Source organism: Stenella coeruleoalba (genome assembly GCF_951394435.1).
Source record: "Stenella coeruleoalba genome assembly, chromosome: 11".
In the NCBI taxonomy this organism is placed as follows: Eukaryota; Metazoa; Chordata; class Mammalia; order Artiodactyla; family Delphinidae; genus Stenella; species Stenella coeruleoalba.
Window position 1 is genome coordinate 85,102,341 of NC_137157.1, and position 13,637 is coordinate 85,115,977.

Below are 13,637 nucleotides of genomic sequence, written 5' to 3' on the forward strand. Positions count from 1 at the left end.
TCATCAGTGTCTTTTAGTTTTCAGTGTATAGATATTTCACCTTCTTGGTTAAATTTATTCCTGGGGATTTTATTCTTTTTTGATCTAGTTTAATTTCTCTTTCTGATAGTTGTTATTAGTGTATAGAAACACAACTGATTTTTGGATTTTGATTTTGTATCCTGCAACTTCGCTGAATTTGTTTATAAGTTCTACAGGTTCTTGGTGGAGTCTTTAGGGTTTTCTATGTATAATATTATGTCATCAGCAAATAGTGAGTTTTACTTCTTTCATTCTGATTTGGATGCCTTCTATTTTGTTTTCTTACCTAATTATTGACTAGGACTTCCAATCTATGTTGAATAAAAGTGGTGAGAAGGAGGCATCCTTGTCTTGTTCCTGACCTTAGAGGAATAGTTTTCAGCTTTTCACCATTGAGTATGATGTTAGCTGTGGGCTTGTCACATATGGCCTTTATTATGGTGAGATTTGTCCCCTCTAAACCTACTTTGTTGAGAGTTTTTATCATGAATGCATGTTGAAATTTGCTTTTTCTGCATCTACTGAGATGAGCATGTGATTTTTAGCTTTCATTTTGTTACTGTGGTATATATCACATTGATTGATTTGCAGATATTGAACCATCCTTGCAATCCTGGAATAAATCTCACTTCATTATGGTGTATGATCCTTTTAATGTATTGCTGAATTTAGTTTGTTAATATTTTGTTGAGGATTTTTGTATCTATGTTTGTCATGGATATTGGCCCATAACTTTTCTTGTAGTGTTCTTTCCTGGTTTTGGTATCAGGATAATGCTAGCCTTGTAGAATGAGTTTGGAAGTGTTCCCTTCTCTTCTATGTTTTATAAGAGTTTGAGAAAGACTAGTGTTAATTCTTCTTTAAATTTTTGGTAGAATTCACCAGTGTAGCCATCTGGTCCTGGACTTTTGTTTGTTGGGAGGTTTTTGATTACTGATTCAATCTCCTTACTAGTGGTTTTTCTGTTCAGATTTTCTATTTCTTAATGATTTAGTTTTGATAGGTTTTAGTAGGAATTTATCTGTTTCTTCTGAGTTGTCGAATTTGTTGGTACATAATTGTTTACAATAGTGTCTTATAATTGTATTTTCATAGTATCAGTTGTTATGTCTCCTTTTTCATTTCTGATTTTATTTATATGAGTCTTCTCTCTTTTTTCTTTTTGAGTATGGCTAACAAGTTGGTCTATTTTATCTTTTCAAAAAACCAGCGCTTAGTTTCATTGATCTTTTCTATTGTCTTTTTAGTCTGTATTTCTTTTATTCCCATTCTGATCTTTGTTATTTTCTTCCTTCTGCTAACTTTGGGCCTAGTTTGTTCTTCCTATTTTAGTTCCTTGAGGTGTAAAGCTAGGTTGTTTATTTGAGATCTTTCTTGTTTCTTAATGTAGATGTTTTTTGCTATGAACTTCCCTCTTAGAACTGCTCTTGCTGCTTCTTTTAAGTTTTGGTATGTTGTATTTCCACTTTCACTTGTCTCAAGACATTGTAAAATTTCTCTTTCTTCATGTGTATCTCAACTAGCGTGACTACAACTAAATGCCTCCCAAAAGGCCTGTTCTTTTTCCTTCTATCTTGTAACTGGGAATCACTATTTGCCCTGTTGCTGTGCGCAATCAAAAACTTTTTTTTTCCTTGATCAAAAACTTTTGATTTAAAAAAAAAAAAAAAAAAAAAAAAAAGGGCTTCCCTGGTGGCGCAGTGGTTAAGAGTCTGCCTGCCGATGCAGGGGACACGGGTTCGTGCCCCGGTCCGGGAAGATCCCACATGCCGCGGAGCGGTTAGGCCCGTGAGCCATGGCCGCTGAGCCTGTGCGCCCGGAGCCTGTGCTCCGCAACGGGAGAGGCCACAACAGTGAGAGGCCCAGTTACCGCAAAAAAAAAAAAAAAAAAAAAAAAAAAACTTTTGATTTGCTTCCCTTCTCCATGTCTTTCCCTCTTCCTCCCCATTCTCCCAAGCAATTTCCCCTTCAATCTTCCCTATCTTAGAAAATCACTTAATAACCACTCACACATTTACTCAAGCCAAAGTTTTAGCAAATCTGTTTAGTCAGGGTCTAGTCAGAAGACAAAAGCCATACCAGTTATTTGAACACAGAGAATTTACATTACATTATGTAAAGAATTGTTAACTAAGTAAAAAGTGATTATAAGCAGCTAACTGAAAAAAGGAAAAGAAAACTAATGTATCATGGAGGTAAAAGCTAGAAGAAGCAACTACCATCCCTAGGGCTGGGGGAACAGGAAGGAAAGGTTGGGATTGACGCGATTTAGAAACCTAGAGGAGGGGCCTTGTGGAGCTGATGCTCAGACCTATGGGAGGCCCAGCTCCCTGGTGCTGGTGTCTGTGGAGGCAGAGATAGGGTGGACCTGTGATGAAGTCAGTTCTGCAAAGCTTAGAAAACTGCCAGCTGTACTCAGCTGCTGCTAAGTGGTGGATAAACCTTGCTGGGGCGACATTCCCGAGAACACCAGCAAACACACAGGAGGCAAACTGGAAGGAGCAGCACTCTTCTTCCTCCCCCAGCCTTGTACTTTGTGCTTCCAGGGCCAGCTGGCAAAGCAGAGATTCCCCACTCCAGCGCCACAAAGCGGAGTCTAGAAGGGTGGAGTTGGAGCTGAGAACGAGTAACTTCATGGTGGCACATTGTCCCTGACTTATCCTACCTCTGCCGATCCGGTCCACCACCAAGTCCTGTCGCCTCCACCTCTAAGTTGAATCTCAAGCTTGTCCACTTCTCTTTGTCTGTACTGCTATTTCTTAAGTCCAGCTGGGCTCCTTTCCACCAGTCTACTACACTAGCTCCCTAGCTGGTCTCTGTTCCAGTCTTACCCTTTTACAGTTCATCCTTCGCCCAGCAACCAAATCAAATCATGTTACTTCCCTCCCTAAACTACCCAGCAGATTCTCTTTGTACTTAGAATAAAATCTACATTCTTAACTGGGGTCCCTAAGACCATATGTGATCTGTCCCCCGTTTGTCTCTGCCCCATTTCCCCTCACATGTTATACTCCAGCTACAATAAGGTTATCATGATGACCACTTACCATGCCCTGATAATCAGATACTTATTGATTTACTCCTTGTATTGTCTGATTTCTTTGCTTGAATTGTAGTTCCGTTTGCATAGCACCTTTGCCCTGTTCTCACTTTATCTCTGGTGCCTAGGTCTCTAGGTGCTTGGCACATAGTTAAAAGTGTTCAACATATGCCAGGTGATGAATGGATGAACCTTGGACTCTTCCCCCACCCTCCCCCCACCATATCCCAATAGTCACTAGGACCTATGGGGTTCCAGTTCATGTATTTCAGTCTTTTCTTTCTGATTTATCCTCAGTGTCATGCCTTATTTCATATTCACTGTTTTTAGTTTTCCAGTCTGTCATTGCCACCTTTTAACTTGTCTCCCTTTCTTCAGCCTTTTGCTTTACTCCAGCCCATCCTTCACACTTCCACCAAAAGACGATTCCTGAAACATAGACTGTGTCCTTTATCTGCTTGAAAAATCACACGACTCCTCATTTCCTATAGGGCAAAGTTCTAGCTCCTTAGAATCAACCAAGTGTTCAGTTCATAGTTTTACTTGAACCTGCCTTTTTTTTTTTTTTTTTTGCGGTACACGAGCCTCGAACCCACATCCCCTGCATCGGCAGGCGGACTCTCAACCACTGTGCCACCAGGGAAGCCCCTTGAACCTGCCTTTTTATGCTCTTTGGAGTAACAGTATCAGTCAGGGTTTGGGTAGGGAAGCCGAGCTCTTATGAATGTTAAGGGATAAGGGATTTATTTTAGGAAGCAGACCTTGTGCAATTGTGGGAGGAGCTGGGGAAGGAAGGTCTGGAGGGGGAGAGTTGGAGGGTCAGAGAAAAGTCACTGACTAGTCCTGGAGCACTGGTGTGGGAGGACCAACCAGAGCTTGTAGGGAAATCTGCAACTGGCATGGCCATTGCCAGAGGGGCTGCAAGGGGGAGCTTAGCGAAGTCTCTGGTTAGTTTCCTCTGAGTAGCCGTCACTTCCGTGGGTCTGCTGCCAGGCATCTAGGGGGCCGGCGTTGATCAGCGAAGCCTACAGCTGGGAAGAAGAGCTGAAGGAGGAATGGGGAAGAACTGGGACAGGCTGGCATTTGTCCACCATCCTATCCGCCGGGAAGGCCCTTCAGAGTGTAGCAGCTGCTTCTCTCCTGCCTCCCAGGCCTTACACAGGTTCCTCTTCTGGTCCAGCTGTAACTTGGAACCATCCAGGGAATAGAATAGAGTTCCCAGCCGACTGGGGTTGACAGTAGGTCCATCTAGCACAGCACCCTGTGGTCTAGCCCCTCTGAACTGCTTGTTGATACCTGAACCTGCCGAGTGGTTTCATGCCAGTGTGTTTGCCGCATGTGTGCATGCTGCTTCCTCTGCCTGGTGTCTTCTTCTTCCCTTCCTCCCGAACTTCTGCTGGATTCTTCCAGACCCAACTCAGATCTTACCTCCCTTGAAGCTTTCACAACTTCCCAAGCAGTTACTTTCTGTTCCGTTTTCATACGAGTCCTCTACCTTAGCATTGAGCCATCTCTCCCACATTTCTTTTTCACTTTTCTCCAGATAGTTTAAGTCCTTAAGGGTGTACTCATAGACAACTTCTCTAGTGACTTAGATGTGTCTAATAAATATGAGGCCAGAACGGCTTTCCTGAAGTGGGTTATATAAAAACCAATGCCCTCACCAAGCGTCTTCTGTTCTGAGTTTGCCACTCTTGGATGATGCCTGTGGTAGATGGGTTTTGACTGATGGCCTTTTTCTCTCTCGTCAGTTGCCATAGATTCAAACACTATGGCTCCTCCCACTCTGCCTCTCGCATCCACTGTTCAGCAGGTATAGACCAGTGCTCAGCTGATTGGAAATGTTGTGGTATTCCCTGTCGAACACACCTATGGCCAAGAAGTGTTTCTGAAGAACCAGTCAAAAGTAGAGTAAAGCCCGTCTTATCACCAAGGCTAGGCAGCAACCACAGCTTAGATATAGATGGCTGTGGAAGTAAAATTGCAGTCATCTTGATGATCTGCAGCATGTTAGAAGATGTAATTTACTCCTTAAAGGATAGCAAGAGGGCTACTTTGTTTTTTGGGTTTTTTTTCCAGATTATAAGGCCCTTGGTATTTTGAAGCGGCAGTTCCCCAATGCATCGCTAATTGGGCTGACTGCAACTGCGACCAGCCATGTTTTGAAGGATGCTCAGAAAATACTGTGTGTTGAAAAGTGTTTTACTTTTACAGCTTCTTTTAATCGGCCAAATCTCTATTATGAGGTATGTAACTTTTATGTCAATTTATTTTTTATTTATTTATTTATTTTGTGGTACGCTTCGGACGCGCAGGCTCAGCGGCCATGGCTCACGGGCCCAGCCGCTCCGCGGCATGTGGGATCTTCCCGGACCGGAGCACGAACCCACATCCCCTGCATCGGCAGGCGGACTCTCAATCACTGCGCCACCACGGAAGCCCTATGTCGATTTATTTTGTGAAGGATTTCAGAAGGTTACTTTTTCATTATGTCTATTTACGTCACAGTTAATTGTTTAAAAGTTTAAAAAAAATCAAGTGAGTATAAGCAGACTTATTAAAGAATGCTTTCTTCGTATATCTCCTGTGCTATTTAATTCTTTGCTTGGTTAAGTAGAAAACACTGCCTCATTAAATTTGCGTACACGCTTTCTTATGCAAGGATGGAGAGAAAGCATGTATTGATACTAAGGACCCTAATGACATCTCTATAGAAATTATGAAATAATGCAAAAATTAATATACCATTAAATATTTGCTAATACTCCCTATTTAGATTTTATTTGATATACAACCTTGAAAGGTAAATAACCTCACAGCTGTTTTTACTTTCCAGTCCTTTTAAGGATAGACTTAATATTTTTCTGAGCTCTTACTGACTAGTTGTTTCTGCCATGGTTTATGTTTTTACAAAAGTAGCATCAGAAAATTTTAAAAGTCTCTGTCTTTACAAGTTATTCACTGCTTCTGTGCCTCCTCATCTCTGGTAAATTCAAAAATAAGGATCAAGAAGCATCTGGGAGGTGATAGGGTCAGATGGGCGAGTGAAAGAGTAATAGAAAAAAACACCATGCCCAAGAAAGAGCGGCGCCTTGAAAGTTGTAAGTAAACGACCACATGAATGGTACTCATTAATTTACTTTTTAATAAGTTAACTTTTTTTTTAGGTTCGGCAGAAGCCTTCAAACACTGAAGATTTTATTGAGGATATTGTAAAGCTCATTAATGGAAGATACAAGGGGCAATCAGGTAATATAGACACAAACCAAGTTTGAAGACTGAGAGAGAACTTTCCAAAAGTAGCACGTTATTTACACTAATACACTGAGAAAAAGATTAGCACCAGAAATAGTAATGCATGGCAGAAGAACTTGAAAATATCATGATAAAATTAATTTGCTTGGTGATCTTAGAAATCAGGTGTGGCATTTGCTAATTACACAGATTATAAGAGTCATAAAACTGATTTATTTTTGCTTATTTACACTTAATTGCGTTAAAGAGTGGACCTAATGACATAATGTTAATTATCAACAGCACATATTTAGTAAGTATCCGCTGTGTATAAGATTGAAGGTTAACCAGTGATTTTCTAAAGGGATGTAAACTATAGTTCCTTATAGTAAAGGACACATTAAAGAAATAAACAGTACATCCTGAATGAGCTAAGTATAGATGGAGTTGAGAGTGTGTATAACATGTGTTCCAGGATTAATGTAGAGACAAGTGTTACTAAAGCAAAGAGTTGGTATTAAAGTAGCACTTCAAAACTGTTCTGTGGATTTTCAGGAGATATTAATAGGGGCCATGGGTAAAAGGAGTTCCAGGGTCAAATAAGTTTGAGAAAGGCTGCAGCTGTTTATTCCTCCTGCAGAGTCACAGGGTGTATCAGCACCTTAGAAATTCCGACCAGCCCTGCAAACAAAGAGACACATGTGTTTGTCTAACTTTGTTAACCTTCCCAAACTTATTTGCACATGAAACTCTTTTCTCATAGCATGCTTGTTAACATCTTGTGGAGCTGTGGGGCATCAGTTTGAGAAAGACTATGTAGTGGGAGATAAAAGTTGGAGAGAGAACTGAGATAATGGGAACCCAAACTGGTGGCTCCAGGCTTGTTACTGCTCTGGAGCAAGTTGGTGATCAGACCTTGAATTACACTGAAAGATCAGTATGTGTTCAGGGCCTTGGAATTTTTCATAATTCTTATGTTCCCCCATGCATTGTAATTATCAGCCTCTTCAGTGTGAGTTAAAAATTTTCTAGGAATGTACTATATATATCTAATCATTTCTTTTACTACAGGAATAATATATTGCTTTTCTCAGAAAGACTCTGAGCAAGTTACAGTTAGTTTACAGAAACTGGGGATTCCTGCAGGGGCATACCATGCCAATATGGAACCAGAAGATAAGACCAAGGTTCATAGAAGATGGTCAGCTAATGAAATTCAGGTTAAGTAACAGATCTTCAATAGAAGCCTAATTCACCTTTGAATGTATTTTAACTTGACTTAATATGTAAAATGTTAACACATTTTAGGTAGTAGTGGCAACAGTTGCATTTGGTATGGGAATTGATAAACCAGATGTGAGGTTTGTTATTCATCATTCAATGAGTAAATCCATGGAAAATTATTACCAAGAGAGTGGACGTGCAGGTACGTGTAACTCACATCCAGAAATAATTTTTTTTAATGCTTATTTATTTGGCTGCGTCAGGTCTTAGTTGCAGTGTGTGGGCTCTTTCATGGTGCGCAGGCTTCTCTCTAGTTGTGGCACATGGTCTCCAGAGTACGCAGGCTCAGTAACTGCAGCTCGTGGGCTTAGTTGCCCCACAGCATATGGGATCTTAGTTACCTGACCAGGGATTGAACCCGCATCCCCTGCAATGGAAGGCGGATTCTTAACCACTGGACCACCAGGGAAGTCCCCTAGAAATAATTTTTAAAGAGCTTTAAAAACACTATAAATGATGTTTAATAATACTGTATTTTTAATCTTCTTTATTGGCTAGTATTTTTATAACAAACAATGAAATCTTTTTTGTATTTTTGTATTTGCCTATGGAGAAATTTTATTTATGTTGTATTGGAGTGTCATGAATTATTTCTTCTCATATTTGCTAAAATAATTTGATGTCCATCTTTGCCTCCTGAGTTTTTAATTAGTGGTTTCAAGTCTATAATTTAAATAACTGGATTACTTATGGACACATTTGTAAGCTAGTAAGGCTGATTATTGATAGATCTCTTTAGTCATTTTTTTAAAAATTTGACGGCAGCTGTTACAAATTAACTTTCACAGCTTTGTCTGAAATTTCTAGATGTATATTTAGACTACAAAATATTGCCAGCAAATTTTATGTATTATTTTTGCATGTTTGACTTTTTTAAAGTAATTATGCAATCTCAAGGTTCTTCCCACTGCAGGTCGAGATGACATGAAAGCAGACTGTATTTTGTATTATGGCTTTGGAGATATATTCAGGATAAGTTCAATGGTGGTGATGGAGAATGTGGGACAACAGAAGCTCTATGAGATGGTGTCATACTGCCAAAACATAAGCAAGTAAGCACGCACCTCTTTGTCACTTTTGTCAATTAAAGACAAGCACAGTATGAAAGCACATGACATTACTTTGAGTCCTTACTCAAGTGAGTAAATACATTAGTGAAACATCAAGTGCAAACCAGTAAAAGCAGATGTCTGAAGGGTGGGAACCAGTACATGAACCTGCAGGATGCCTGAATCTAAGAAAATATATTCTCAGATATAGAGAACAAAGTAGTGGTTACCAGTGGGGAGAGTCGGGGAGGAGCAGTATAGGGGTGGGGGTGTGGGAGGTACTGCAACATGGGGAATATAGCTAATATTTTTTAATAACTGTAAATGGAAAGTAACCTTTAAAAGTTGTATAAAAGTAAAAAAATAAATAAATAGTATCTTAAGTCTAAAAAAAAGAAAAAAGTCATTCTCTGTTTGGGAAGGATAGCTGTGAACTTTTTTCTAAGTGTCTGGTAGAATTCTCCTGTGAAACCATCTAGTCCTGGTCCTTTGTTTCTTGGGAGTTTTAAAATTACTGATTCAATTTCATTACTGGTAATTGGTCTGTTCATATTTTTTATTTCTTCCTCCTTCAGTCTTGGGAGATTGTACATTTCTAGGAATTTGTCCATTTCATCTAGGTTGTTCATTGGCAAATAGTTGTTCATAGTAGTCTCTTTGATCTTTTGTATTTCTGTAGTATTGGTTGTAACTTCTTTTTCATTTCTGATCTTACTGATTTGGGCTCTCTTTTTTTCTTGATGAGTCTGGCTAAAAGTTTATCAATCCTGTTTATCTTTTCACTATACTTAAATAATTAAAAATTATTACTAATAAATGCCAACCATCATCTGTGCCTTCAGCAAATTGAAGTAGTAATTCAGACTACTGATCACAGCTCACCATAACAATAGAATAATATTGGAAAAGTTTGAAACATTGTGAGTGTTATGAAATTGTGACACAGAGACATGAAGTGAGCAAATGCTGTTAGAAAAATGGTGCCAATGGACTTGCTCAATGCAGGGTTGCCACAAACCTTCAGTTTGTAAAAAACACAGTATCTGCAGAGCACAGTAAAGCAAATTGCAGTAAAACAAGGTATGCCGGTAGTTGTGAAATACTGAATCTCAGACAATTTTTTAAAAGCAATGTCTATTAACAACATATGGAAAATATTATTATACGTGGTGGGCAGAATAATGGTCACCCGAAGGTGTCCACATCTGAATCCCTGGAATCTGTGAGTGTGCTACTTTACATGGCAAAAGGGAATTAAGGTTGCAGTCAGCTGATCTTAAAATAGGGAGATAATCCTGAATTATTTAGGTGGACCCGCTATAATCACAAGGGTTCTTAAATGTGGAAGGAGGCATAAGATGTCAGAGTGATGTGAAGACTTAACCCACTGTTGTTGGCTTTGAAGATAGAGGAAAGGGGGCCATGAGCCCAGGAATGCAGGCAGTCTTTAGAGTCTGGAAAGGGCAAGGAAACAGATTCTCCCCAAGAGCCTCCAGGAGAAATCCAACCCTGCTGACACCTTGATTTTAATCCAGTGAGACCCATGTCAGCCTTCTAACCTACAAAAATGTAAGATAATAAGTTTGTGTTCTTTTAAGCCACCAAGTTTGTGGTTATATTACGGCAGCAATAGGAAATTAATACAGTATATAACTCTGTATTTTAAAATAGGGATTCTTAAAACTGTTAATTATTTGATAATTTGTATCTCTGATGTTTGCAGCTGTCGCCGTGTGTTGATAGCTCAACATTTTGATGAAGTATGGAGCCCAGAAACATGCAACAAAATGTGTGATAATTGCTGTAAAGAGATTTGTGAGTTGTTTCTTAAATCCTTATAGGCTAATATTTATATGCAGGAATACACGAGGGCAATATTAGACACCCAAAATGGATTTAAAAGCATAAGCAAGGTGTGAATAGAATTTCCCAGATTCAAGAGTGACCACACAAAGTTTTGAAACAGAGGCAAAATTAAAAGCCATATGTGTATGCATTTATTTTATGTTGCTACACTGAGGACGTGTTAAATTTTTAAGAAATGAAGGGAAAGGTTTAAAAGCCTTCTGAATAGAAATACTATTTTAAGTAGGAGAGCGCTAACCTCTTGTGATAATCTCGGATGCTTTATAGTTACTGATTGGAAAGAGAAATATAGTGTAAAATAGAGACTACAGCGTATCATTTTTGATCCAGATAATGGCTAACCACTCATAAGACACTAATTTAGCAGTGTGTTGGTGCTGTCTTTTCACTTTTTAAAATCCTGTATGTGTATTATTGGAAGAGCTGGACTAACCCGTTCCTCGTTGAGTTCTGATGCCTTGATCAGTGAAGGTCACAATTTTAACTCTGCAGCCAGAGAAAATTGTTTGTGTTTATTAGATTATTTTATACTGCCCAAATTAACAAAAGCCTGATACATAGATCGGAGTTAGTATCAGTAATTGGGAGTAACTGTCCACGACATTCTTGTCATGAAACTAGAGTCCCTAGGAAGCCATACCGGTTGTCAGAATATTCTTAATGAACACGCATCAGGTAACATGAAGAACAGACTGACTCGCCTGTGAACATCACTAAGTATTTGTCATAATCATGTTTGGCCGACACTCTTTGGTTCCTAGAGCATACCCAAAGGCCTTCTGATAACCAGATTATTTTCTTTACATCACTTAAATCTCAGTGTCTTACAGAGACTGTAGCTTAATCTAGTGATAAGAGACTTGAGCAGTAGTCCTAGCTCAGAACATAGAAACAAATCAGTGTTTAGGGTGGCTCGCACTGGGTGAAGACTTATTTTTTAAACTAGTCTAACCACTTAGGACGGCCTATCCTTGCCCTAATTTTGAAATCCCATTCACCTGTAACCATGCCTCTTTCATTACAGCATCTGAAAGAAAGAACATAACAGCATACTGCAGGGATCTAATCAAGATCCTGAAGCAGGCAGAGGAACTGAAAGAAAAGCTCACTCCACTGAAACTGATCGACTCTTGGATGGGAAAGGGTGCAGCGAAATTGAGAGTAGCAGGTGTTGCTCCACCCGCGCTTCCTCGTGAAGACCTGGAGAAAATTATTGCGCACTTTCTTATACGGCAGTATCTCAAGTATATACAAACCCACTTCTTGCCCTTTCATGTTGTCTTTATGATTCTCATTTTTATAACTGCAGCAGAACAAATGGTTTTGTGGTTGTTTCATAAGAACTTTTAAACGCTATGCAAAATTTACCTAGTAAACAAATTCAAACTTTGATTACTGTATGTCAAAAAAGCACAAAACTAAAATACTTTCTATAAAGATAAACTACATTTTTATACTAAAAAGTTTTATATTTCATATCAATGTTACTTAAAATTATTGCACTTATTTTTTTTTTTTATAAATTTCAGTTTGTTGTCTGCAATTTGTCAAAACCTGATCATTGGCCTTTATCTTCTGCAGAGAAGACTACAGTTTTACAGCTTATGCTACCATCTCATATCTGAAAATAGGACCTAAAGCTAATCTTCTGAACAATGAGGAACATGTTATTACAATGCAAGTAAAGAAGCCCATGCAGAGCTGTTTCAGGGTAGTTATTAATTTTTAGTTTTTATATATTTGAAAAAAACATTAAAGCCTATGGGATGCTTTTCTTTAACTAGTACTCTCCTGGGTCCAGTGGAGCATAAGAAGAGATTAAGTCAGTTTTCTTCCTGGAATCTGGGTATAGAAGAGAGAAAACCTACTTTTGTGTTCTGTAGAGGTATTGAGTAGAAGAATATAGACGAGGGGTTTCCAACCTTTTGGGATGTGAAGACTCCATTTAATGTCTGATGTTATGAGGCACCCTGCCCTTGCTTGTGGTCACTGTTGGCTGAGAAGTCTGCCTGTGCAGCAGAGGTTGAAAAGCACTGTCACAAACTAACTGCTCTCAAGCCTGCAAAAGCACACCCGGCACCAGTGTGTCTAAGGACATGTCAGGTGTTCTTTACGGTCTTGACAGCACAGCCCCTTCTATTTAAGATGGGGCGCATACTAGAAGAAATTGTAAGATAAAAAACAAGACCACTGGACACTTAATTAAAGAGGTGATACAGAAGGACTATTGAGATTATTAATCTCCTGAGAAAATGGAATAGCTGAATTTTTAACCAGTGTTTGTCTTGCTGTTGTTTTGTAGGCTGAATCACCTCAAAGTTGTCATTCCGAAGGAGCTGATAAAAAGAGGGAAGAAAAATCTCCAAGTAACTTCCAGAAGAAGTCGGAGAACATGCTTCAGCAACCTGATTGTAAGATTACAGGGGCTAAGAAAAGAAAAATTGATAATGCATGAGTTGAGTGCTTCTAAATCTTCTAAGAAAAAGTTTATGCATGTATACACCATTAGTTTTGTAGTTAATCAAAAGTTTAATTTTAAGACAATTTCATTAATATTTTATTCATATGGAGCTATATTTTCAGAATTTATTTAAGTATTGAAGACTTGAGAATTTGAGACCTTTTGAAATTTTGAGATCATGAACTGTATAAATTTACAGTACGAAACAAGGGAAAAATAAATCATTTTAATGTAAAACCCTTTAAATGTAAAATACTTAATAAGTTCATATAACTATCTTAAGCTCTTTATGCCTTGCCATAACTAGTTGTATTTTTTTCTTTTGACACAACTGTCTTTTGATAACAATGTTATTATACTGAATATTTTACTAAATAAAAAAGGAATAAGGTATCCATACAAATAATATTAGCAAGTATGCTACGCCTCTATTTAAGTAAAATAAAACTGTAAGCTGCTTGAAACCACAGCCCTACTTTGACATTTCACAGAGAATGGCTCTGGTATATTAACCAGACCACACTGTTGACTAAGTAGATAACAACATAGTTAAATTTGCTCCAAATCTAAATCACAAATGCATGTGTCTAAGTTTAAAAACACAGAAATGAATACTTAAGACTTAAGTGGTCAGTTCTGTGTTAGGAAAAAAATATATCTATAAATAAATGATTTGAACTGA

General features: G+C 38.5%; 1 protein-coding gene across 3 annotated transcripts in view; it reads left to right on the forward strand.

The window, feature by feature from the left end:
- Positions 1 to 13,637, forward strand: part of RECQL (RecQ like helicase) — a 43,856-nt gene that overhangs the window by 19,959 nt on the left and 10,260 nt on the right. For 2 of the 3 annotated variants that reach the window (XM_079936417.1, XM_079936416.1), the window contains exons 7-15: positions 5,141 to 5,307; positions 6,229 to 6,310; positions 7,367 to 7,515; positions 7,604 to 7,721; positions 8,493 to 8,631; positions 10,352 to 10,443; positions 11,519 to 11,738; positions 12,076 to 12,205; positions 12,797 to 12,905. In XM_079936417.1, the coding sequence (XP_079792543.1) occupies positions 5,141 to 5,307; positions 6,229 to 6,310; positions 7,367 to 7,515; positions 7,604 to 7,721; positions 8,493 to 8,631; positions 10,352 to 10,443; positions 11,519 to 11,738; positions 12,076 to 12,205; positions 12,797 to 12,905 (1,206 nt within the window). Of the gene's footprint in view, positions 1 to 5,140; positions 5,308 to 6,228; positions 6,311 to 7,366; positions 7,516 to 7,603; positions 7,722 to 8,492; positions 8,632 to 10,351; positions 10,444 to 11,518; positions 11,739 to 12,075; positions 12,206 to 12,796; positions 12,965 to 13,637 lie in introns of those variants that run through there. The other variant, XM_079936415.1, reaches the window with a different exon arrangement.